The 25,095-nt window shown below is 39.5% G+C and overlaps 1 protein-coding gene across 1 annotated transcript in view; it reads right to left on the bottom strand.

The window, feature by feature from the left end:
- The window catches only part of zanl (zonadhesin, like), a 32,482-nt gene that overhangs the window by 764 nt on the left and 6,623 nt on the right, over positions 1-25,095 (bottom strand). The window contains exons 12-50 of the mRNA XM_020100060.2: positions 24,862-25,003; positions 24,531-24,775; positions 24,159-24,307; positions 23,855-23,983; positions 22,977-23,109; positions 22,369-22,510; positions 20,978-21,174; positions 20,681-20,819; positions 20,445-20,561; positions 19,678-19,802; positions 19,048-19,193; positions 17,295-17,438; positions 16,298-16,405; positions 14,743-14,912; positions 13,204-13,406; positions 11,765-11,909; positions 11,424-11,671; positions 10,337-10,514; positions 9,995-10,103; positions 8,905-8,999; positions 8,293-8,469; positions 7,519-7,727; positions 7,292-7,436; positions 7,027-7,124; positions 6,741-6,887; positions 6,497-6,655; positions 6,203-6,330; positions 5,273-5,544; positions 4,980-5,188; positions 4,282-4,426; positions 3,874-4,121; positions 3,665-3,794; positions 3,388-3,583; positions 2,590-2,751; positions 2,339-2,469; positions 1,461-1,663; positions 1,151-1,286; positions 553-693; positions 204-297 (exon numbers count right to left, since the gene is read on the bottom strand). Coding sequence (XP_019955619.2) covers positions 204-297; positions 553-693; positions 1,151-1,286; positions 1,461-1,663; positions 2,339-2,469; positions 2,590-2,751; positions 3,388-3,583; positions 3,665-3,794; positions 3,874-4,121; positions 4,282-4,426; positions 4,980-5,188; positions 5,273-5,544; positions 6,203-6,330; positions 6,497-6,655; positions 6,741-6,887; positions 7,027-7,124; positions 7,292-7,436; positions 7,519-7,727; positions 8,293-8,469; positions 8,905-8,999; positions 9,995-10,103; positions 10,337-10,514; positions 11,424-11,671; positions 11,765-11,909; positions 13,204-13,406; positions 14,743-14,912; positions 16,298-16,405; positions 17,295-17,438; positions 19,048-19,193; positions 19,678-19,802; positions 20,445-20,561; positions 20,681-20,819; positions 20,978-21,174; positions 22,369-22,510; positions 22,977-23,109; positions 23,855-23,983; positions 24,159-24,307; positions 24,531-24,775; positions 24,862-25,003 — 6,194 coding nt within the window. The remainder of the gene's footprint in view (positions 1-203; positions 298-552; positions 694-1,150; positions 1,287-1,460; positions 1,664-2,338; positions 2,470-2,589; positions 2,752-3,387; positions 3,584-3,664; positions 3,795-3,873; positions 4,122-4,281; positions 4,427-4,979; positions 5,189-5,272; positions 5,545-6,202; positions 6,331-6,496; positions 6,656-6,740; positions 6,888-7,026; positions 7,125-7,291; positions 7,437-7,518; positions 7,728-8,292; positions 8,470-8,904; positions 9,000-9,994; positions 10,104-10,336; positions 10,515-11,423; positions 11,672-11,764; positions 11,910-13,203; positions 13,407-14,742; positions 14,913-16,297; positions 16,406-17,294; positions 17,439-19,047; positions 19,194-19,677; positions 19,803-20,444; positions 20,562-20,680; positions 20,820-20,977; positions 21,175-22,368; positions 22,511-22,976; positions 23,110-23,854; positions 23,984-24,158; positions 24,308-24,530; positions 24,776-24,861; positions 25,004-25,095) is intronic.

Raw genomic sequence — 25,095 nt, 5'->3', positions numbered from 1 at the left:
CTGAATTTTTACACCTGTGACCTGAAATTAAAATTAAACTTTTTTTCCTGGTTACTTCCCTGCTGCCAAAGCAAGTCAGAATTAGAGGGAGCAACCGAAAAAAGCTGTATCATCATCTTATCCTTGAAAAATATGAATTGAAATAGAAAAGGATGGAAGGGCCCATGCCCTGGTAGTGCATAATAGGAGCAGTTGAAACTCACTTGGCTTGGCATTTACAAACACACACAATGGTAACCACAATGACGATCACAGCGACTGAGACCAGAACCACAATCAGGATTAACTCCCAGGTTTCTGCAACAAATAATAAATATATTAGAAAAAAAACGTTGACTCTTTCTATCAGCCAAAGATCAGAATAGATGAAACTGTAGGAATAAGAATAAGACCACTATATGCAGATTTTTTTCCTGCAATTAACTTTGATGATTTGCAGGTAAAAAAAAAAGGACTCTGGCCTCAATCCGAGCCATTCTGCTCAATAGTTGCGCAGAGTAACAGCAGAGTTAACTCCCTGCAGAGTGAGGCAGATGTATGATCAGGCCGTACCCAGTCCTTCTTCTGTCTGTATTTTCTCCCCCTCACAGTAAGAGCCCTCGAAGCCCTCTGTACACTGACAGGTGAATGTGTTGTTGCTGCCTGCTTCACATGTTCCTCCGTTCAAGCAGGGATAGCTGAGACAGGGACTCGCTGCAACACAGAACAGTCAGTGTTAAGACACTGAATAAAATAAAGAAAGACAGCAGGTTAAGTTATGTATTCAGGTCATCAGTGAAGACCTCCTGAGCGTACAACAAGACACAAGACTACAGCAAAACTGCTTTGATATTAACGACCAGGGCCACATAGCACAGTCAGTTGCTAATGGTAAAAGGACTGTATTTACATACATATACACACATGTTCATGCAACACTTGTACATATAGCACTAAGGCAGGAATTGTACTTTCCCATATAATTAAAGTGCATAGAAATATTAATATTATATATATCCACCATCATGATCTACGATCCACCATCACTATCACGAGCCACAACGAAATATTTTAAGATGATTGTCTTTTGTTCTAAATATTTACATATATATAAAGCACATTTTATTTTGGAGAACTCTTCCCATTGAAGCGCATGCACACACAAACACACCTCTGTAGCAGTCACGTTTAAAGTCATAGATGGAGCAGACGTAACCGTCCTGGCAGGTCTGGGATTGGCACACAGCGCCAGTGCTGGTGCATTCACAGGCCTGAGAGCAATCCTCTGTCACAAATCTCTCCTTCAGCTGCAGGATGGAGAAAGAGAAGAGATGTGGAGGGGAGCATTAGCTCATATCATCACACAATTACACACACACAGATATATTTTCTTGCAACAAAACTCCAAAAGAAAAATTTTGCCTTCCATCTTCATCAATATATTCAAATTATTGCTGTAACTGTTTGATAAGGCTACTCACGGGATAGTATCTGTTGAGGAAGGTGCAGCCACACTCTGAGTATGGCACACAGATTCCCTCACTCATCACGAAGCCGCTGGCACACTGGCACCCCTCCGTACAGGAAGTGGTGTCACACTCAGAAGGTGCTGCCAGGTCGGCGCAGGAGGACGGGCAAGGTGACATACAGGTGGAGTAGGTGCTGTTGGCATTACATGAGAGAACTTTTGGGGGGAGAGGGAGGGAGAGAAAGAGAAAGAGCAGAAGTAAAATGTTACAAGGTGTCACTCTCATACACACGTATGAGGATTAAGACCCTGGCTGGCTGAGAGAGAAGCTACTACACCATTTGATATGGATAATGCCTTTCATTTTTACCAGGCTCAGTTCAACAAGCTAGTGCTTTCAATGAAATGGAAGGAAACTACTCATGTAGGAGATATTATAAAAGATATTAAAAATTGCACTGTTATTACGCTGTTACACTTTACTTATGTTTATTCTATTTCGCTGTGTTTTTATAAAAAATATGTACATTTAGATTTTTACTTCTTGATTCTTGTTCTGATTTCTAAAAGTCAGATAAATGGTGCTGTAACAAGAAGAGCTGCAAAAACAATTTTCACTGTTTTAATGTTGTCGACAGTGTTGAACATTGACAATAAAGGATTCTGATTCTGATATTATGTGACTCAGGAGACTTTGATCTCCACATGTGTTGTAGCCCATTCACTACACTACTACTTCGACAGTTAAAATGTGTCCGTAAAATCTGTTTTCTGATTTTAGTACTGAAATTATCCTGAAAACTCAGCAACAATGACAGGATTTCGTGATCGAGGGATCATTTGTCTGCTAATCTGAAATGCACTGTGATTTCTGAATGCTCAACAACCTACCACAGTCCAGCTGCTGCCTCCAGGATCCCAGTTTGATACCAGCCTCCTGACAAACTGCAGCATACGCCTCATAACTGGCACAACGCAGCGCTGTACTACCTTGCTCGGCACACAGGTCAAACACACAGTCACTGAGGGAAACACACACAATATATACATTAACATCTTACTAAGTAGAGGTAGTAGCACAACAATAACTCTCTCCAGAAGACAGTTGTGCACGCTCCCAGACACACACTCAGAGTACTCACTCCTGGTAGGGTTTGGGTGACAGGGTGGCATGGCAGGCAGCAAACGGTCCGTTGGAATTAGACATGGCTCCACACTGAGCCGCACTGTTGTAATCATTGAGCAGAGACTGAGAGCAGTCTGATGTCTCAAATCCTGAGTCTAGATCGGTCTCAACCTCTCGCCTGGAGCCAGAGGTGAAGGATGGAAGGAGAGAGGAAACAGAGCTTGTTTAATGAGAAGTGTGAACGAGGAGATTGAAGAAACATAGCTTTGAAATGTATACAGTTATTATTTATACAGAATTTAACAGCATAACAGCTGTTAGCACAGACATCAGGGTCTGCAATGTCTGTAAATGATTATCCATGTTGTGTTAAATATCAAATATTAAAATAAATGATAAATAAATCTACATATTGAATCTAAATGTTAAATATTAAATATCAAACATTAAATATTAAATATAAATGATACATAAATATAAATATTGAATCTAAACGGTAAATATTAAATATCAAACATTAAATATTAAATATAAATGATAAATAAATCTAAATGTTAAATCTAAACATTAAATGTTAAATTTAAATGTAAAATATAAATGTTCAATCTAATCTATCTTAAATACATTATGAAAAAAGTAAACATTACAGTCCTCACAAATGTTGCTGTTAATCTGGTAAAAAAAAAAGTGATTTTGAAAATACACACATTTTAAAAAGGTTTTAGGGTAATTTGGTGAAATGTTGCGGTTATTTTCAGCATGCATAGCTTTACAATCGGCGCCCTACAATAAGGACTGTAGTTTGTGGTCCTACCTATGGACTGTGTGAGGAAGATTCGACATCCTAAGTCCATCAGCCTGTCGGTCACTGACTCTCCAGCTTTCTCCGAATGCATTCAGGTTCCTGATCACCGTCCCATCTGGCTTCATGTACTCATTTCTGGTGATGCCATCGAAGTTTCCGCATAAGCCTCTGACAGAGTTCGTGTAGGTGCTAGGAAGTATGATCTCTGATACACAAATAGAGATAGAGGACCGAAATGAGTTCACTAACAAACAAGCCAAATATGTGCTCAAAAATCTTTTTTTACCTCCACGACTTCTGCCATCAAAGCGTACTGTAAGTCCAAAGACAGTGGTGAGCTGGACCTGCCTGGAGTTCCTTGTGATGGTCAAACCATCAAATGGACTGAAAGGAGGCACAACACGCTCCCCGTCCACCTACGGGAGATACAACCTTTTAGTTTTATACAAAAAACAACAGAAAAGAAATGGTGCTTTCATCAGACAAAGCACTGACCAAGACGGTCTTCTTCTGCAGGAAGCGAACATTGACACCGTAAACATCAATGTACATCTGATCCAGGAATGACATCCTCCTGTTGCCCCCACGTCTGATGTTCTTTCCCCTTACAACCAGGGGCGACAGAGAGGAGTGGAGGTTGTGGCCCTGAGTCAGGATGTAGGTGTAGGGGCCCTGGAAGTGATGGGTGAAACCATCAAATGTGCGATAGTGAGGATCCCCAGAGATGCTACACTTGTTGAACTCTACAGAGGATAAGAGGAGATAAGAAGATCAAAACAAGAAAAAATAGAAGCAGTAACTGTTTATGATTCTTTTCCATGAAGTGTTGACATTTTTAAGTTCAAAATCTCTGGGCTGCACATTGCCGTACAGTTACAATGTCAGTCAATGTGGTGAACTCACTGCTGGGTTTGCAGTATAGGTCTCCGTTTCTGTCCAGAGCACACACTGAGTTGGAGTTACAGCTGTGGACCTTACAGGTGATGCTGCCACCAGGGTTACAGATGCATGAGTCAGCACATTTATCTGTAAGCCACGAGTCTCCCACCTAACAAACAAACACACACACACACACACACACACACACACACAATAAGGCTGTGGCTCAGGAGGTAGAGTCGTTGTCCTCCCAGAGGATAGGCGATTCGAACCCTGTCCCCCATTCTACCCTAAGATCCTGTAAAATTGCCCCTTCACATAGAGAAACTACTGCACATAGACATACAGTATAAATGTCTTTCATACCTGTTGTGGAAGAAGAAAAATTATGTAATTTAATACCAAGGACATTATGATTCTCCCTAAAATGAAGTGTTCTTTTCTGGAAAAAGTCTATGAAATGATTAGGATATTGTGTAAATATTGTGCACTTGAAGTAAATGAGTATTATCTTTATTTCTTTCTTAATGGCGTAATTCCTTTTTGAACTTTCAGAGTTGTCGACACCCCTGTGGGACTAACCCCAGGCTTGAAACCACTGTTACGTACCTTCTGCCTAGTTCTCTAATAAGAGTCACGAACTAACAAAACTCTATCTGTTTGTGATTAAGGATGTCCCTGTTTCGATCTGTCGGCACCGGTATGGAATCTGTCTCACTCACATCATGGTACTCTCCATCTGAGTCCAGACAGCCGCATCTGTCCAGAGGAACACACTCGTTGTCACTGAGCACATATCCTCCGTCACACTGGCAGCCCTCAACGCAGGAGGTTGGAGGCAGGTGGCAGGCGATGGGGAAGAGGTCAGAGCAGGTTGGTGGGCATGGGGCAGTACAATCTGAGTAGTGGCTGTTTAGAGGGCAAGGCAGGGCTGCAGGGCAGGAGGAAAATTAATTATGAAAATAATAAAACTATATATTTTACATAAAGTGTTGAGTACATGAATAGAACTCACGACAGAAAGTATTGTTCCTCCAGCTGATGGTGACCCCAGCGCTCTGACAGGCCTGAGCATACGCCTGCACGTTGTCACAGAGCGTTGCCTGCATGCCGTCATACTCACACATGTCGTAGATGCAGTTACCCAGAAAAACTCCGGGGGGCACCAGAGAGTGGCAGGGCTTGAAGACATTAGACAGAATGACCTCAGCACACTGGGCCTCGAAAAGTTTCTCTTCCTCTGTGGTGCAGTTGGGGTGAATGTCTGGACGAGTGTCCGGCTGACAGCTAAAGGGGACAATGTTTGGAAGAGCTCAGGCTCTGACATGTTGCAGTGTTACTGGTTACAATCACTGAATGACGTAGTTCAGGGGTCACCAACAGGTGCCCGCGGGCACCAGGTAGTCCCCAAGGACCACATTAGTCGCCTGCTGGCCTGTTCTAAAAATAACACAACTCACCAGTGAGCTGATCTAAAATTTGATATGCGTTTCTAATTAAATAAAATAATTTACTTTTTATACTGTCAAATTTTTATTCTCATATTGAAGTTGACTATTGACTATGATTTGTTAAAAGGGTTTGTCGGTGGCTAGTGAAAATGGAACATTTTTCTTATGACATATTGTAGAAGTGATCATCTGAAAATTTAAACAATTGCTGAGATTAATAGAAATAAAGTGTTAAATATTGAAATTATCTGTTTCCCACCTTGTTAAGTCATTGTTGATAATTATTGTGAGAAATCATTAACGTGATCTGTGTCTTCACATAGATGAGTATCATTTATCATCAATAAAATAGCAAATGTGTTATTTCAGAAGAGTGGATCAAACTGGTAGCCCTTCGTATGACTCAGTACCCATGAAGTAGCTCTCAGTTTCAAAAAGGTTGGTGACCCCTGACGTAGTAGATACCACAATATACCATGTTTTAATCCACTAACCCAGGATCACTGTCTCCATCTGATTTCCAGCTGTTACCCAGTTCGATCACATCTTTGCTGGGTTTCTTATTGGGCATCAGGTTGTCATCAGAGGAATTGTGGTTGTAGTTTCCACACATGCCACAAAGCTGGAGGGGAGGGAGGTGGAATTAGAGAGTGCCTTATCATAATCATAATCCAGTGAAAGTATGTAATAATTACAAGCCACTACAATTAGAATCTCTTATCTCTTTTGTGTTTGTGTGACTTGGCACTGAGGAGGGGGACAATAAGGCTGATCTGACGTCTTCATACCTTGTTGAAGTATTCTCCGGGAACATTGATCTCCAGGTGATGGACTCCATCAAACTTCACCTGCAGACCAAAGTCTGTGTCCAGCAGATTGTAGGACCCACTGCTTATCACCTTGGCCACGTCAGTGGCAACTGGGGTGCGTACCCGACGTCCGTTCAGCTAAGATAAGATAGAGAAAATAATACTGATCATTTCATTCAGTCTGATCTAATATCGATTAAAGTTGAAAAAAACCCTTCCTTACCAGAACTCTGCGGCTCTTCTGCAGTTCAATCACAGTATCATGTGGCAGATAGACTTTGACAGAGCGAACGTATGAGGCCTCTGGCTGACCACGCTCCTCATTCTTAGCTACTATTTTAAAGGGAGTGACTTTGGTGGTGTTACAGACCTAAAACATTCAAACAATAACGATGTCAGACGAGTCTCATATAGAATGATTTACAACTGACACATTGCATAGCAGGTAAACCAGTGATGTGTGTCCATTGACAGAGGAATGTGAACTACAGGTCAAATTCATCTCATACCTCCACCAGAGTGTAAGTGCAGGTGCCCATGAATGTGTGCATCACACCGTCAAAGGTGTAGTAGTGAGGATCTCCAGCCACATGACACACCCCTTTACCTGTGGAAGGTAGTTTAAAAATGTATCAGTGATTGGCTCAAGTAGAAAAGACGGACACAGATTATAGTACATCATGGTTATATGGTCCAGTCTGGATGTGTATATTAAGAATTTTGACACTTCAGGTGTAGTGAACCGTGGGTCATTCAGTGTGTTGCTAGGTTTACCAGTAGAGTGACAGTCCAGTACTCCCTCCATCACTTTACACTCCTGTGCAGGGCTGCACTGCCACGGCTCGCAGGTGATGTTGCGGTTCCTATTACACTTACAGCGCTCTGAGCAGTCCATATCTGTGAACCAAGTGTCTCCCGTCTGCACACACACACATATTTTCTTGCAACAAAACTAAAGAAGAAAAACATTTTTGCTGAGCGTTAAACATAATAACACCTACCGGCCTGTACCTTCCACCTTCATCAATACATCCACATTCACTGAGTGGGACACATTTGTCTCCACTGAGGACAAAACCTTTGTTACAGATGCATCCCTCCACACAGGGCTGGTTGCAAGGGACACCGGGGCCTGCCGGGTCCTGACAGCTGGGCTGTGAACAGGCAGGGCCACACGGGGTGTATTGACTGCCTGGGGGGCACTTGAGAGCTGGAGGGAGGAAGACAAAAAGATGGATACTCTATATACTCAATCAAAACAAAACTGGACAGTAGCTATCTAAATAATAGCAGCTAGATCATGAGACTGTGAAATCAATGGTTCTCGGTGCACATTAATCACTTTTTGAGTGTTACTGACAGAAATGTAGTAAATGTAAAGAAAAGCACTCAACACTCATTTTGTGCATTGCCACCAAAATAAAATATTTCACACAGTTGTGGGAAGTTGTTTAAACAATACTGGTAAAAAAATATTTTTGTGTATTTACTTGTTCAAAGTTTTTTTTTCTCTTTTGCAGGGAAGAGTAATTGCAGAAAATCGCAGAAAACAATTTTCTTCATCTGTGTCTTGTGAAGAAAAATCACACCCATCTTATTGATGTCAGCTAAAGGTTTCATATAATTACTGTGTCTGTTCGTGCTGTAATCTGCAGTCCCAGTTATAGGGGATGTTCCCTCATAACCTGAGGAAAAGTTGTGCAAAACTCTGACATGCTGACTCATGGAAAGTCTTTATTCATAACACATGGACACAGACACACACAGAGACTTACGACAGAAGGTTTGGTTTCTCCATGCGATGGGGACTCCTGCAGCAGCACACATATCAGCATAGCTCTCTATGGCCTGGCACAGAGCCACAGTCTGACCTCCAGTCGCACACAGGTCATACACACAGTTTTCAAAGAACGGACCCGGGGGCACAACAGAGTGGCAAGTCTTAAAGATACCTGAGGTTTAGATTGACAACACACATATTGAGAGGAGGCAAATATTAGGTTCATCATTATTTTCAGCATGGTGTCAGGCTACTCTGTTATGAATATTAGTCACAGTATCAAGGGCCAGCCTAAGCCTTTATGGTGTCCTATGTAAACAATATTAAAAAAGTGATGTATTGAACATTTCGCTTGGTATCTACCATATTCTTTTTTTTGTCTCTGTAGGTTTGTCTTGCCTCTAGCTCCAACATAAATGGTATAGATAATGGATGGTTAGATGGATCTATCATATTTATACTTCAATTTGCACCCATTTATAAAACCATTTATTATTTTTATAACATATAAACATGTGCTAATATTATCACATATTGCCATACCTCTTCTCATCTTTCCTGTGTGGGTGTGTGTGTGTATGTGTGTGTGTTTGCATGTGTGCGTTACCATTTGGATCAGTGATCATGCCGCAACTGGTCGGCTTCATGGCCTCCTCCTCCTCTTCTTTATCACAGTCTTCATGTTCTCCTCCATTCGTGCAGCTGGAAAAGAGGTGGAGGATTCATTCAAACTGAATGAAGAGATTATGTTGGAATGCTCATTCAGAGAGGAGACTATAAACACGTCATCAGTGCATTATAGGGAATGAATGGTGATGTAATTTGTTTCTTGTATCCAGGAATTAATGTGTTTATTTACAAAGATTCTACATGGGAGTTTTCTCTGCTGCTGCCCTTTTTCCTTTTTGGGTCAACTATCCCCATAAAGCTTTCATGTTGTCAAGGACTTCAAGTAAACTGTGTTTTACTTTTGTACTGACAAATTTCAATATTAGAAAAAAATCCATATTAATTTAGCAATAGAATAAAATCATATAATTTAGAGGGCTAATAATTATTAATGAAATATTCACTAATTTAAAAGCAATCATACTTTATCAATGCGTTTACCCATTTGAGTGAATTAATTTATGTGCATGTGACTTAGGTAGACATTGGGTGCATTTAGGTCTTTATCCTCTTATTCAGACATCCTGAAATTGTCTCTTCTTGAACTAGAAATAGAGAAAACTACATGTGTTAGATCTATAAATCATTCCTCACTGAAGTGATGTGTATATTTACCTAACGTGTAACCACTCCTTAGACCTCTGTCATTAATCCTTACCCCTTGAAAATTCTGAATGTGTTGGTGTGTACAGTGGAAGTAGATTCTTCTTCTCTGCAGTTGGATTTTTAGCTACAGAAAACACTATGAACGAGGAACAGCAACAGTGAAAAGTAAAATCAGGGATTTATTTTATTGGACTGACGATGAGGTGGAACTGTTACTGAAAATAAGTGTTAGCAACACTTTGCATTCACCGTTGACTGATAAGAACTAATCAGGAAGCATATGTGCATCATTTGTTTCCAAAAGTCTCAGCATAAACTCTGCAGTAATGTGGATGCCAGACGTAAACACAGCAACGGCGAGTTTTAAAGCCTGTCTTTGATATGAGTCTGCATTAATAAATGTAAACTGCGATGTAACTCACTCAGGCCGCGGGTCAGGAACTTTCCAGCTGTCTCCCAATTCATTGGTGTTAGCAGCTGGTGTATTGTCTGGTTTTAAGTTGTCATCCTTTAGATTTCCATTGAAATTTCCTGCAGAGGGAACAAGTACAGACTCGCTACAGATTGATCGATCAACATGATTATGCTTGCGATAGTATTTTGGTTGGACCTGGTCGTCCTGGGTTGGAGAGCTAAACTGAAGGAAATAAAGTGGAAGTAGCTGTCATGAAGAAATTGAAAAAAATTCTGACTGGAATTGATTGTTGCTTTAATATGCTCCTGGTTTAACATGTCTGAGATGGGACACAACTTATAAATCTTACCACACATTCCACAGAGCAGGCCTTTGTAGGAGTTTGGCACAGTGACGTCAGCATGGTGGTTTCCATCGAAACGCACCCTCAGGCCGAAGTCTGTCTCCAGGACAACAAACTTTCCACTCAGAAAGATTTCAACACCACTGATAGAACTGACAGGTGGGACGACGACTGTCCCATTGACCTGAAGAGTAGAGATTGTGATGTCTTCATTATTTATAATCTCATGAAGTGATGCTGCTATCATTGCTACTGTTATTTAAAACATTATTACATCTATAAGTATCACTGTTATTATTGTAATTATAACTATCAGGCAACATAAGAAACACCAACTGACCCACGTGTAAAATGTACGTCTCACAAAGGATTCCATTTTATCCAGTATTCTTTCCTCTTTCCCCAACAAAGTTTTTACAACTGTATATTAACGTAACCAGTACATACACCTATAAATCTTAAGCAGCATACTTTATTAATTGCAAGGTTTTCTCATATTTCCAATGACATGGCAACTCAGAACCATATATATGTTGTTATTGAAATGAGACGTCAACACAGATTTGTTGTCACAGTTGCGTGTGCATGGATGGATTTACACCAAATAAGGTGTGGAGATCGCTTGGGATCTCATCTCCACATTGCTTTTTGAGCTTAATGGTTGGCTGTGGGTGATTACACCCCTACAGTAAAGAAATGAATGCACACAGCTTGTCTATCCAGTTTATGCTGAATCCTGCCTGCCTGCCAACGATAGTAAGATCTTTATGGATGGCCACTGACCACGGGCCATCTCCTGGGGTTACTGTTTGTGTGAAGAGCAAAACTAATTAAGGGATGCTCACCAGCAGACCCAAAGTCTCTATCTGCACTCTGTCTTAATTTCACAAATGATCCTGGTCTCTCGCTCTACTCTCTCCGTCTCTCCTCTCTTCCATCACTCTCCTCCGTTTGTTTCACTGCAATATTTTAAGGTCTTATTAAATAACTATTAGATGTTTTTTGATGCTCTTAAGCAAGTTCATCCTCCAAGTGTGACAGGTGCAGTGGGGGGAAGTCGAGATGATACTGCATCAAGCAGAATTCAACTTACCTGGACTGTACGGCCCTTGCTGAGGATGATAGGCACACCATTCACATTGATGACCACAGCCCTGACGTAGGAGACCATCTTATTACTTCCTCTGTGCTCATTCTGGGTGTCCACAGTGAAGTACGGTAAGTCAGAGGAAATGTTGCAGGGTTTGGTCAAGGTGTAGGAGCAGGCTCCCATATAATGGTGGGTGGTTTTGTCAAAGGTGATGTAGTGAGGATCACCAGATACTGAGCAGACACCATATCCTAAACAAAAGAGGTAAGTTTAATTTAAGACCTAAGGTTAAATGGCTTGTCAGTTTGTGTGTGTGTGTGTGTGTGTGTGTGTGTTTAACATACCCTGAGGGTGACATTTATATTCTCCATCTTGTAGCTGGCAGCTCTCAGTGGTTGGTTTACAGCTGCTGTTGTGACACTGGATGGAACCTCCACTGTGACACACACACTTCTGCTCACAACCCTCTATGTACCAGTCATCATTCACCTTATAAACACACATAATGCAAAAAATACATCAAACAAATCATTGCTCATTAACTGACCAGCATGATGTTTTCAAGATCAAAACATTTTTGTGCAGAAGCTTCCACCTGTAGCTCATATGTTGTATAATAATCAAACCATCCTACACATTCTTATGAATATTCGGTATCTGCACGTATATTATTTATATTTTCAGCTCCTCCTCCAAAAACGTTTTACATTTAACCATGTCTAATTGCAGTAACCTGCAATGCTAAATATGCTTTGTAGGAAATTTAATCACTGACTAGATTATGTTCAGTGGCGACAAATAACTGAAGTTGTTTATTAATGGTGGCAGAATCACTGGCTGGGATGGGTCATGGACTATGAGACAATTCACAGATGTTTAATGGAAAATAACATAAAAATATAAACAGTAGACTTTAAACATTTTCCGTCCTGCTCTGTGTCTTTCAGGTAACAGAACACACACAGCTGTTATGTGTCATTGCCGACAAGCATCAATTGTGACTGTCAAGAAATGAAAAGTAGATTGGGAAATATTCCACTTTCCTGGAGGAGTGGATAAATCCTTTTCTTTTCTGTTTGAATAAAAAACTAGCCAGTGGGCCTAGTGTGTGGGGATGGGCTAAAAGGAATTTAAAACGCCAATCTCAATATTATTACAGCTAGAAACATGCAGCATAACTGGATGAGTACCAAGGACAAATGCTATTGGATAAAGTTAGTTGTCTTTGCTTTCACAAGACCACACTGTTACAGAAACATTGTTATGCTGGCAAGATGTGTATTGAGAAAGCTGATAGCCAAGAAGCTGAAACCTCATTCAGAGTGAGGGGGGCCTCAGTTCCTCCAGTTCCAGATATGTCTTTGATATAGAGCCCAAAAATGCCCCTGATGGCTGTGAAAGCAGTGTGTGGATAGGATGTATGATGAGATGCATTCATTCTGGAGAAGTGCTATATAAATGTATTTAAAAAAGGTATTTGGGCTTTTCTGTATCACTTCCACTCTTACCTAACTTATATAAAGCACAAGTTCATGTTTGACCTGGAGGAGAATACAGCAATCATTTGGTAAATGAACAAAGGTGAACTTTTATTTGACCTGTCAGAAAAAGTAGTAAATATTCCTCTTTCACTGGTCTGTTTTCATTATTTGCTCGGCTTCTGATACCCATCTTGTTCCGATCACGTCATGTGAAGTTCTCTATTAAACCATCCAGGTTTCATTATATAACCTCAAAATACTTTAAAGTGACAGGGTTTGTACAGATTTAGTTTGCCACTTACAGGATGATAGGTTCCGCTTGTGTCCACACAGCCACAGTCTTTCAGTGCCACACACTTGTCATTGCTGAGGATGAAGCCTGGGTTACACTTGCAACCCTCTACACACACATTCTCACAGCCCACAGGTCCAACCACACCCAGACACGTCTCCGGACAAGAACTGACACACAGAGAGTAGGAGCTGTTGGGAGGACAGGTCAGGGCTGCATGGACAAGGTAAGAGTTGCGTGAATTTAGAGTGGGTAGGATAGAGACAAAGATTGATAAAATTGACAGAAAATCATTCATACAATTGTTAACAGGAATTAATAGTCTATAGTTAAAGCTAGTGGCACTGCATGCAACACTTTGTCAAAACTCTATGTGTGCTTTTGAAATAAAAGACAATGAATAAAAATATATATAAAAAAAATAAATATAATATATTAAAGCCCTTAATAATCAAGCCCCTTCATATATCAAAGACCTAATAACACTGTACTATCCAAATAGAACACTTCGTTCACAAAACACAGGCTCTCTTGTGGTTCCAAGAGTCAGTAAGATTAAAACAGGAGGTAGAGCATTCAGCTACCACGCTCCTCTCCTGTGGAACCAACTCCCACTCTGGGTTTGGGAGGCAGACACCATCTCAGCATTTAAAGTTAAACTTTCCTTTTTGATAAAGCCTATAGTTAGATCTGGATCAGGTGAGTCCTGAAGCATCCCTTAGTTATACTGCTATAGGTCTAGACTGCTGTGGGAACTCCTATCATCCACTGAGCACCTCTCCACTTCTCTCTGTCCCCCCACATTCACTCATTTATTTTAATACATGTCAATGACTATTTTACTTTGTACTCCCATAGTCTCTCTCTCTCTTTTTCTCTCTCATTTCAGATATCTCTGACCCCGGAACCTCAGGACAACAACTTTTACTATTACTAATTACAATATCGCAGTAATTCCTTATGATATCAAATGTGTCTATTATCCACAGTAATTAATAGTCTTTACACTGTTGTTCCATTTTTAACTAGTCAGATCTGATACCTGATGGCGCTCAAGTGTCCCCGGTCTTTCTCTCACCTACTTCTCCCTCTCCACTATCCCTCTCTCTTTTCTCCCCTCTTTTCCACCCATCTCTCATCTCCTTCCCCGTTTTCTTTGCTCACCCCAACCGGTCGAGGCAGATGACCGCCCACATTGAGCCTGGTTCTGCTAGAGGTTTCTCCCTGTTAATGAGGGAGTTTTTCCTCTCCACAGTTGCCAAAATGCTTGCTCATTGTGGGAACTGTTTGGTTTCTTTATATTTAGATTTTAAGGTCCTGACCTTCTATGTAAAGTGCCTTGAGATAATGTATATTATGATTTGGCGCTATACAAATAACATTGGATTGAATTGAATTGAATTGAATTGAATTGAATTGAATTGAATACATTTGAAGTGGCTCTATTGATGCTGCCTTCACTTAGGGTGTCCTGTACCCCAACCTGGAGCCAAAGAACCTCTTTTGAAAAGAAATTAAAGTTTGTCGCATTAAGTCACTGAGGACTTACGGCAGAAGTCTGGAGTCCTCCACTGGTGGACTTTGGCTCCGGCGTTCTGGCAGGCATCAGTGTAGGCTTGGAGCTGGTCACACAACACATGCTGCTCACCATTGAACTGACACATGTCATATACACAGCTCTTGAAGAACGGAGTGGGGTTCACCACACTGATACACTCCCTGGAAAGTGAGACAATGACTCATTGAGTTTGGGATGGAGCAGGCAGATGTTTCAACACTGTGAAAAGCTCAGGGAAAGACAGAGACAAAACCAAAGACAGAAAAAAGCGGCAGAACAATTACTGTCTCCAACTCATTTCTTGAAAACATTACAGTTGTAAACATTTACAGGAATACATGAAACCATCTGAATACCATCCTAAATGACCTAACATGGGATTCATTGTGTATTTACTGAAGTGAATTAAAAATGTATGTAAGAAAAATCCAGATTGAGAGTTTTGCACTAATGGTTTACAGCAGATGTTCCCTGGGACCATGAATGAATGAACAGACTCTGACTTATTTTTGACACAATTGCTAGACACTGTCCTGTTGCCTAAACTACTTATTGTAGTAGGATATGTCTTCTACTCATAGGGTGACAGGTATTTATGTGTGTGTGTGTGTGTGTGTGGGTGTGTGTGAGTGCATGTGTGTCTGTGGGTGTGTATATAATACAATATAATATAATAAAGTGCTGTTCATAGTCCATTTCTGTTCTTGTGATATTCCAAGAAGAAGCTATAAACGCAATCTAAAATGTGATAGTGAGTTAGATAATCTTGGTAAAGATATCACAGTGTGTCTAACTGAATGGTTTATAGACACCTTTCAAAATAAACTATATGTTGTCTGGGCAGTTGTAAAGCAGGTAAACAATACAATCTGGGACACTCCCAGTGCTGACACTGCTCATAACAGGGCGTTTTCTTTCCTCTGATATCGACTTAAGGTGAAAAGTTGATTTTGAAAGATTTTACTGAAATCTATATAAATACATATGTAAATGGTCCTTACAAGAATAATCACCTTAAAACTAATGAGTTTAAAAAGAATAAATGGAAATTTGAGGGGTTTGTAATTTAACAGGTTAACAGGTGAATGTAGGACTTAACACTAAGAGTGTCGGTTTTCACTGTTAAATTTTTTTTGATGGCTTTGAACTAAATTTCACAAATTTATCATCAGAAATACATATACTTTTTAAAAAATGTTTCTATATTAATATATTACAAAAGGGATATGCAACCAATAAATAAACCACAAATCTCTATCTGTCTGTCCTTTGATTTTCTCAATTTCAAACATGACCGGTAAGTTACTGAGGACCCCAAAAAGTGTTGTGTCAACTGTGATGGTTTTGGACAAGCAGTTCTTGATATTCCTCCATTTATTTTAAACTGAACTGCACACATCATCAGTGGCACCCCGGAAAGTTGCTCTGTGAATTTGCAAATAGAACCAATTTCCCCCATAAGGCATTTGTTTGTCACACACACACACATATTGATGGTTTAACAGGTTTACATAATAGCAGTTCAATAATTTTTTAATTTTCTCACCTGAAGGGTCCAGCAGAGTCTTTAATTTTGCCACATTTGTCTGGTTTCACCACCTCAGCATATAGTTCCTGATCACATTCTGGGTCAGGTTTGGTACCTGGAACACACCTGACCAAAAGAAAAAACCCAACAGGGTAATCCAATTCTTAAATCAACAGTCCATTCAGTTGCATTTATACTTATTTTAAACCTAATAAAATTTTTAATAAATTTATCATTTTAAAAATGATAGCAGACAGAGTTTAGACAGTTGGTGTTTAGTAATTGAAACAACTGCCACAATATATTTGTGATGATATTTTTAGCACAAAACCTTCTGCTGGATTATTATTATTTGTCATCTTCTGTTGTGGCTCAAATTGCTGTTAGCCGGAGGCAGCTAGAAATATGAAACATAGCCCTATAATTGGAAATGATGTAGATGAGCTTCCCAAGGAACACAAGCCCAATCGGCCAGCTGCATTTGTCTGCATTGTCCTTGCTCGACTCTCGTACCTAAAACACGTTCACTCATTGCGGTTTGTTCCTTTAATTTTTTACCAATTGAGCTGCTTCCATATGCTGAGCGCAAAGAGCTTCCAATCTGCAAAATGCTGCTTGTAACTATATTGGATATTTGTTGTTATTGATACAGCAGAGAGTTTAGGAACACTTTACGTGTAAGTTTGCAAAGAGGCTGCAACCATTTTCTGCAAATGTGAAAAGCTGATATCACATGAGAAAACATGTTGGTCAGAATATAGATATCTGAAACTAGAATTATCATCACACATATAGAAAGAGCATTGTACATCAAAAGTTGCTTTTCAAATAAACAGCTGGAACTGATAAAATGTAGCTTTTGTCTTTTTATCCAATTAATAATCAATCAATCAATCGAAAAAATAATCCACAGATTAATGGGTTATCAAAATAATCATTAGTTGCAGCCCTAAAGTGAAGCAAATTCTCATAAATTCTCAGATTACAGTGAAAAGATGGATGTGTGCTAACTCACGTATCATCCTCATCCTCTTCAGTCTGCCAGCTGTTCCCAAAGTCATTGACATTTCCTACCAGAGTGCCATCTGGTTTGGTGAAATCGTTGTCTGGATTGTTATCATAGTCACCACAGAGACCACACATCTGGTCATAGTAGGAGCTGAAGAGCCGAAGACACAGATAATAGGGGATTCAAAACTGAAGGGGAATGTTTTAAGAAGACTTACAAGTACAAATACCGTTCAGCTCTTTCATGGATTTCTAGAAACAAAAAGATAGAACATAGAAATCTCTGCTACTATCATTCAGGACATTATTAATAGAGTCTGCAAAATGAAGTATTAGGCATTAGGCATGTTGGGAGGATTTACTAAAAATAACAGATTTGCATGACCTTTAAACTACATCTGATGTTCATCTGATTTCTTAAGGAGTTTTTATGAAATATACCTGTATATACCTATAACAGTTAAAATCAGGTTAATATTTTCTGCAGACCATTATATCTTGGCTGTATTTGAGTAAATCCATGTGAGTTAAAGTATTTTCTGGGAAACCAGTTCAAATCATTATGACTTTCTAGTTGTGGTTGACTGAATGACAGAAATGAAAGCATATTCACTAAGAATGGCATCAAATGAAGGGCAGACAGAGGTAGGAAGTAATAGAGTAAAAATACTTCATTACTTTACCTGAGTAATTATTTTTCACACAAATGTCTGTACTTTCTACTCCTTATATTTTCAAAACATACTTGTTACTTTTGTTTTATTGGGTTTTAATTTGAATCACCTGCCTTCCCAATATCAACACTGTTTTTAACTGTTTTTAATACTACAGAAAAGAAGATTCCTTGCTGTGTATCTATTGGTGCATATCATGCAAAACATATGCAACACAGTGTAAAGGGCATATCAAAGGAGGGAGACTCAAAAGTGAAGAATCAGTCAACATCGCAGATAACGTCAACATACACCACACACATATGTACCCAAAGCAGGTAGCAGGTAAACAAATCATTCCCTATCCCCGGCCTTGTTAAATTATAATACATTCCATTGTAGCCTACACATTTCCTCTAAGACAATTTTTCATGTTCACAAATCTTTTCCTGATTTAACCCCTGTGAAGAAGGAGTGGTTTAATTTAAATTGTCTTCGAACTGTATTAATGTGACGTGACGGAGGGGTACTTTTTACTTTCATACTTTTACTTGAGTGAAGAGGTTGAATCAGTCATTTTTCAAGTATATCTGTTTTAAAGGTAACACTGCTGTTGTGAGTGTTGCTCTGTGTAGAGCGACTATCAAATTCGCTACAGCATAGTCGCCAAGAGGCTAAGCAGGGGAAAAACTTTACCTGCCGGACGCGCTTGCTGTTCAATAAGACTTCAATCCAAAAGACTTCTGGTTTGTGTATATTTATTTAGGGCTTGAAAAACAAGCAGTGAAATGTTCCCATTCTCCAATAAATATCAAGTCAGTGCATTTGGTTGACATTATGCGGTCAGCAAAGTAGGACTTCCCCCGTCACCCTCTCGTTTCTTCATTCACCCGGTGAGGAACAGCTGATTTTACTACTACCTGTTGACGTAGCACCACCACGTTATCCGACTAGTTATCCCCATATGTGACCATAGCAACAAACTTAACGTTACAAACAATACTAGCTGGCTCCTACACTCTGTGTTGCTTATTACTTTTTCATCTGATTTCTTCAACATCTGACATGGTATGAGTGCCTCATTGTTAAACAAATCTCTAAACCAACCTGGGAACTGAGATCTGGGCGTAGTGGTTTCCATCCCAACGCACCCGAAGACCAAACGGTGTCTGCAGGGTGATGTACTGACCAGCAAGACTGATAGTCATAAGAGGGGAGGGGGAGTGAGGGAGGGCCACCCGCAGTCCATTTACCTGCCGGAGGGATACAGGATGTAGGATATAAACCCATGTTAAACAGAAGCTACAGGTACGGGTAATGTTTGCAACTGTTTCTCGTTAGCTTTTCAAATTTGATACATAACAGGTCATATGGCCAGTGGATTAAAAAACAGCATAGAGGGATTACGATCTTTGGTTGTCTTGTAGGATAAGATGAGAAAATGACACTGAGAAGACTTGTTTGATCTGTGGAAGGATCAATCAAAAAAGGATATGTAGGAAGAGGGTGGACGGATTAAGATTTCTAGGATTATGGAATAAAGAGATCAAATTCAAAGAACAAGGATCATTTCAAATAAAAAGGTGATGACATCAAGGGATGAGCGCTTAATGTTGTAATTTCACTAGAGCAGAGGATGAAGATGGATATAGATAGAGTGCTACAGATGGTGTGTTGGTTTTTGTGCATGTGTGTGTGTGCGCACAGACACATGCTGCATGTGTAAATGTTACTGACCAGCGTCTTTCTGGCCTTCATCAGTGTCACGGTAATTCCATTCACAGTGACATAGAGTTTCCTCAGGTACGACAAACCTGACCCTCCTCTCTCCTCATTCTTCCCCTCCACTGAGAACCAAGGACCTGCACAGATAGCATCATATTTATTAAAATCCATTAAAATCCAGCATGGCGTAGGCTCTACTAGGTCGTCCTACAGTGTAGACTAAACAAGAATTCTCTGACGTGTGCAGTAAAGTACAGTTCATAGTCAGATTTTTGCAGCAATAAGATTTCATAAACATTATGTTAATAAAAACCATATGCAATTATATCACATGTAAAATGGCCCAAAACACCATAAGCCTCTTATGCTAAAACTCTCAGATAAGTCAGAGTAATGACCACAGAATTATAACAAAAATACAGTTGGTGGGTATTGAAAAAATCAGCCACATTATATTTGTGTTGATAATTCAACAGTTTTAGCAAAAAATTATCTGTGTTTGTGCTTTATTTGTCATTTTCTATTGTTATTTTAATTTATCATTTACTTTTAGTTAATCAAACTTTACATGATCGTTTGAAGTACACCTAGTATAATCATGTTATAAGTTGTGGCATGCTCAGAATTTTGCAGTAATTACAGGAGGTGGGGAGGAGGGGGGAATATTGTTTGTGCTCCTGTAAATTTGGTTCTTTGGTAAGGACTGGGTGAGTCTCTGAGCCTGCTGAAGAAAAGTGTTCAAAAGACACTGAGGTGCAATGAAAGAAACCTGTTCCTACCTGTCCTGTTGTTGCATGTTCTGGCCAATGTGTAGGTACATGTTCCCATGAAGCTGTAGAACTTCTTGTCAAATGTGTTGTAATGAGGATCTCCCGAGACTACACAATCCTGAGCGCCTGATAGGGAGGGACAAAAAAACAGAACATTAGAGTGCAACACAGAGCCACCATTCATTTAACACTGTATTACCCATATCCATTTAACACGTGTATAAGAACAGTAGTTTTAAACTTACCTGTAGGATAGCAGCCCAATGCACCATCTTGGAGTTTGCACTCATGCATTGGGGGGCATTCAGTGGACACACAGGTCACATTCTGAGCATCACACCTACACTTCAGCTTACAGTCCTCCTCATAAAACTCCTCTCCAGGCTGAGACAATCACAAAATGAAACTGTGTTAGCAGGAGGAAGTTTAGATCAAAGGCAACTAGCAATAATAAATAGAGTTCAGTATGGTGTTTTTAATATTGCAAATGTGTATTTAAGAGATCTGCATGTCAAAGTGTTACAGAATGTTATATCATATACCTCATAATACTGGCCATTGGTGTATGTGCAGCCACATGCATTCTTTTTGACACATTTGCCCGCACTCAGGACATAGCCGGGATCACACACACAGGCTTCAGAGCAATGTCCGCTACAGGAAGGAGGCTTCCCAGTACACGTCTCCTGACAGGGGTTTGCACAGGGCTCATAGTGGCTGTTGGGGGGGCAACTCAGGGCTAGAGGGAGGATAGGAGATTGAAGTCAGTGGGCAGACAGGCATATAGGCATAGAGATGTTTTTCCTTGATGGAAAAAGCTTTCTTGCACAGAATCTTATTTTGAGATTTCTTTGCAAAGGGGCTGAGAGGCACTATTTCTACAGTGACTGGTTTTCATTTAGGACAGGTCCAAACACCTTCTGCATGTGTGATACGAACCAAGTCAAAATCAAAGAGTTAAGTTAATGCTGCCATCTCCTGGTACACCTTTTTATCGCAACACCATAAAATCAAATGACAAAAGCCTCATAGCAAACTGATAAGGCTTATATCACATCCAACACATTCCAGAATCATTTACATAAATATGTTACTTACATAAAAAAAAAAAAGATATAAAATAATCTGAGTGCTATTTATTTATTACGCTCTTAATCCTCCTACCTGTCTGAAATTTTAATTCCCTATAACCCACCAAGGTCTCTAAGGTCCTCTGACCAATCACCAGTCACTGCTGGTCATAACTAGGGCTCGGCAGAAACCCAAGGGAAACCAGTTTGTGGAACAAACTGCCCCACCACCTCAGAACTGCTGTCTCCATCGAGACATTCCAAACACAGCTCACCCACCTCCTCTCCTTGGCATTTCACTGTAGTTGACGGGTCTTACATAATAGCTACTTCAATGGTTATTTTAAATTGTTTGCATATTCCTCATTGTTTCTGTGTGTGTGTTTGTGTTTGTGTGTGTGTTTGTGTACTTTGGTCAGCTTTTCTTATTCTAGAGGACAACAATGGAAATTACATTTCAGCCTTTAATGTTTTATCCTCAGTGATTTTTAATGTATATAATAACTGCAGTGTGGTGCCTGTGTTTTCCATCATCAAGTAAATTCAATTAATCAAACATGTTTTGGTTATATGAAAAGTCATCAGCACTTTTCTCAAAGGAGACATGAGAGCCATCTCCTGCATTGCTTGGCTGTTGTGATTTGTTGCTGAAGTGAGTTAATCCTTATTACCTTGATGCTGACACTATATTTTTCTATTTACAAAGTACTGACACAAAAAGCTGCATCTGAATGAGAAGGACTGCTGCTAATGGGGTGGCTCAGGGGATAGAAGATGTAAGAATGGGTAAATGACAGGAACTTTACTGTAAAGCACTTTGAGTGGACTAGACAAAAAAAAAAATCCATTAAATTAACACTCACGGCAAAAGGTTTCATTCCTCCAGGTTCCAATGTTGACCCCCCGGTCCTGGCATTCATTGACGTAGGCTTCAATTGCTTCACAGAGAATAGGCTTGGCTCCATCCAGTTCACACAGGTCAAAGACACAGTCTTTAAAATAATTCTAAAGACACATGTAGCTTTGAGTTAATTTTGTTCCCACATTTTATCCTAGCAATGTTTATCTGTCAATTGTTTGTACACTCATTTATGTTGCAGAAGGTTGTGCCAAAGTTTACCATTTATTTCATTTTACAAATTATTGGAATAACATATGATATGCCATTAGTGACTGGTCCATTCTGTATTCATACAATAATCTCTGTGAGGAGTTTTGTGGAAGGGTTTCCACATTTTTTACGTGCAATATAACACAAATCCACTTTGCTAGTAGTTAGTTATGTGGATTTCCTTTGGATGAAATTAAAGAAAATTAAATTGTTTGGCCCACAGAGCTCGATCTGAGGTGTTTTAATATTATACTTCTTGTTTTTTATCATATGTGTACAATATAATTAATCACATTATCAGAGGGAACAGCTTCACATCTGTGTGTAGTGCATATGTGGAGTGAATGAGTGTGCAGTTACATTGGGGTTGACTCTAGGGTGGCATACAGCAAAAGGACCGTCTTTGTCCAGCAGGATGCCACAGTATCCAGAACTCTCATAGAGCTCCTTCTCTTCACACCCTGGGATGGTTGTGTTGGGTTTCTTATTACACCTGTTAACCCAAACATTCTGTTAGAGAAGCTCTGTGTCTAGTTCGTTAGTAATGGATGTGCCTCCCAAATATGCTTTATATTGAGAACCATTATGATGTTTGTTTAACACTTTATATTAGGGAACACACAAAGTGAACATATCCAAGCACTTGATTGTAATTCATGTACAACGACTTCCTTACTTACCATCAATAAGCAGTAATTAGGAGGTTATTAAGGGAAAACTGTTAATCAATGGAGTAGTTGCAGAATAAGGTAATTAAGAAAAATGCATTAATATGTGCTTTATAATTACTAATAAAGAGCCAATATGTCTCTAATGTCCAGGCATCTAGTTAATGGTTGATATGTGTTCCCAAATATAATGTGTTACCGATTTGAATCTGTTAAGACTTTCAGTCATCCAGGTCATGGTATCATCAGTCGTACAAGATGTTTCACTTCTCATCCAAGAGGATTCTCTACGTTGAAGTGATGAGTAGGAGGCTTGTAAGTTAAAATTAAAGTGGCTTTATGTAAATTGTAAATACTGTTTACTAAAACAGACTAAACTGTTTTACTAGGAGAGAAAAGGAAGAATAAGATTAGATTAGAAAATACTGTGATATATATCTTTTTTTTTTTTTTTTTTACATATAGTTGGCACATAACAAGAATTAAATGAACAATTAACACAAGATTCAAACAGGGGCCTTTAACACCAGTAGAATTATTAATGTATGCTTCTATCCCTGCAATACTTACTGTGGGTCAGTGTTCCAGCTGTGTCCAAAGTAATTGACGTTGTTGGTCAATGATCCATCTGGCTTACGGAAGTCATCTTTGGAATCTCCATTATAATCCCCGCAAAGTCCACACAGTTTATTCTGATAGCTACAGATTACAAGAAAATCAGATACCAAGTGATTTGTTGAAGTGAAGGCTACAATTCGCTTAGAACTGTAATGTGCTATGTCTCAGCTATTGTTTGTCAATTCAACCAAGTACTAGCATTTTAACTGATTATCCATTCATTTAGAAACATCCGTTAACAATAGGTTTCACTCACTCTTTGACCACTTTGATGTCCATGAAGTGATTTCCATCATAGCGAACAGTCACACTGAAGTTCATGGACACAGTGTAATGCTTTCCTGACTTGAATACAGACACACTTGGGATCGGAGTCAATGGCAGATTTACATTGGTCCCATTCACCTGTATGGGGAAAGTATTTGGGAATCCCATAATGAAAGATTACTGACGAAACAGTGCATTTTTAAAAACTCTATGTATAGAATTTACAATTACTAATTATACTCCAATGATATCAATAACTGTGAAGGTATTGTTGATACGTTATGACGATAGTACCTGATGTCACACTATTGTTTTCAATGTATGATCCAGTTTAAGAGTCTTAGTTCCTCTCATTTCTTACCTGCACAGTGCCACCTTTGAGAATGGAGATCTTCACCGTGGACACATATACATGTACGGCCTTTATATAGGAGATGCTGGGCGTGTTATAGCGATTTTCATTGTCAGCATGGACCTCAAAGTATGGCAGAGCTGTTTTGTTGCAGGGTTTAGACATCAGATAGCTGCAGTTGCCCATGAAGTTGTATTTGCGTTTGTCAAATGTGGTGTAGTGGGGATCACCAGATGCAATGCAAGTGGATGTGGCTAATGGAATAAGAAATAAGAAACTTAGATGACACATTTTAAGCTGCAAGCACCAACTACAGTTACAATTTATGAGGCATTATTACCTTTGGGATAGCAACCTGCAACACCATTTATGTTGCGACACTCTTCAGTTGGGTCACAGGAGTTATCAACACATTGTAAAGTATAGTTCCCTGCACAGCGACACAGCTTTGAGCAGCCATCTCCAAATATGATCTCGCCAGGCTACAACAAAATTTAATGTAGAATCAATAATGGTGTGTACTGTATCAGTAAAAGTTCATAGTACAACCTCCTTGTTTACTACTTATTATTTT

This window comes from Paralichthys olivaceus, chromosome 22 (assembly GCF_024713975.1).
Source record: "Paralichthys olivaceus isolate ysfri-2021 chromosome 22, ASM2471397v2, whole genome shotgun sequence".
In the NCBI taxonomy this organism is placed as follows: domain Eukaryota; kingdom Metazoa; phylum Chordata; class Actinopteri; order Pleuronectiformes; family Paralichthyidae; genus Paralichthys; species Paralichthys olivaceus.
This window is presented reverse-complemented; position numbering and strand designations above follow the sequence as displayed.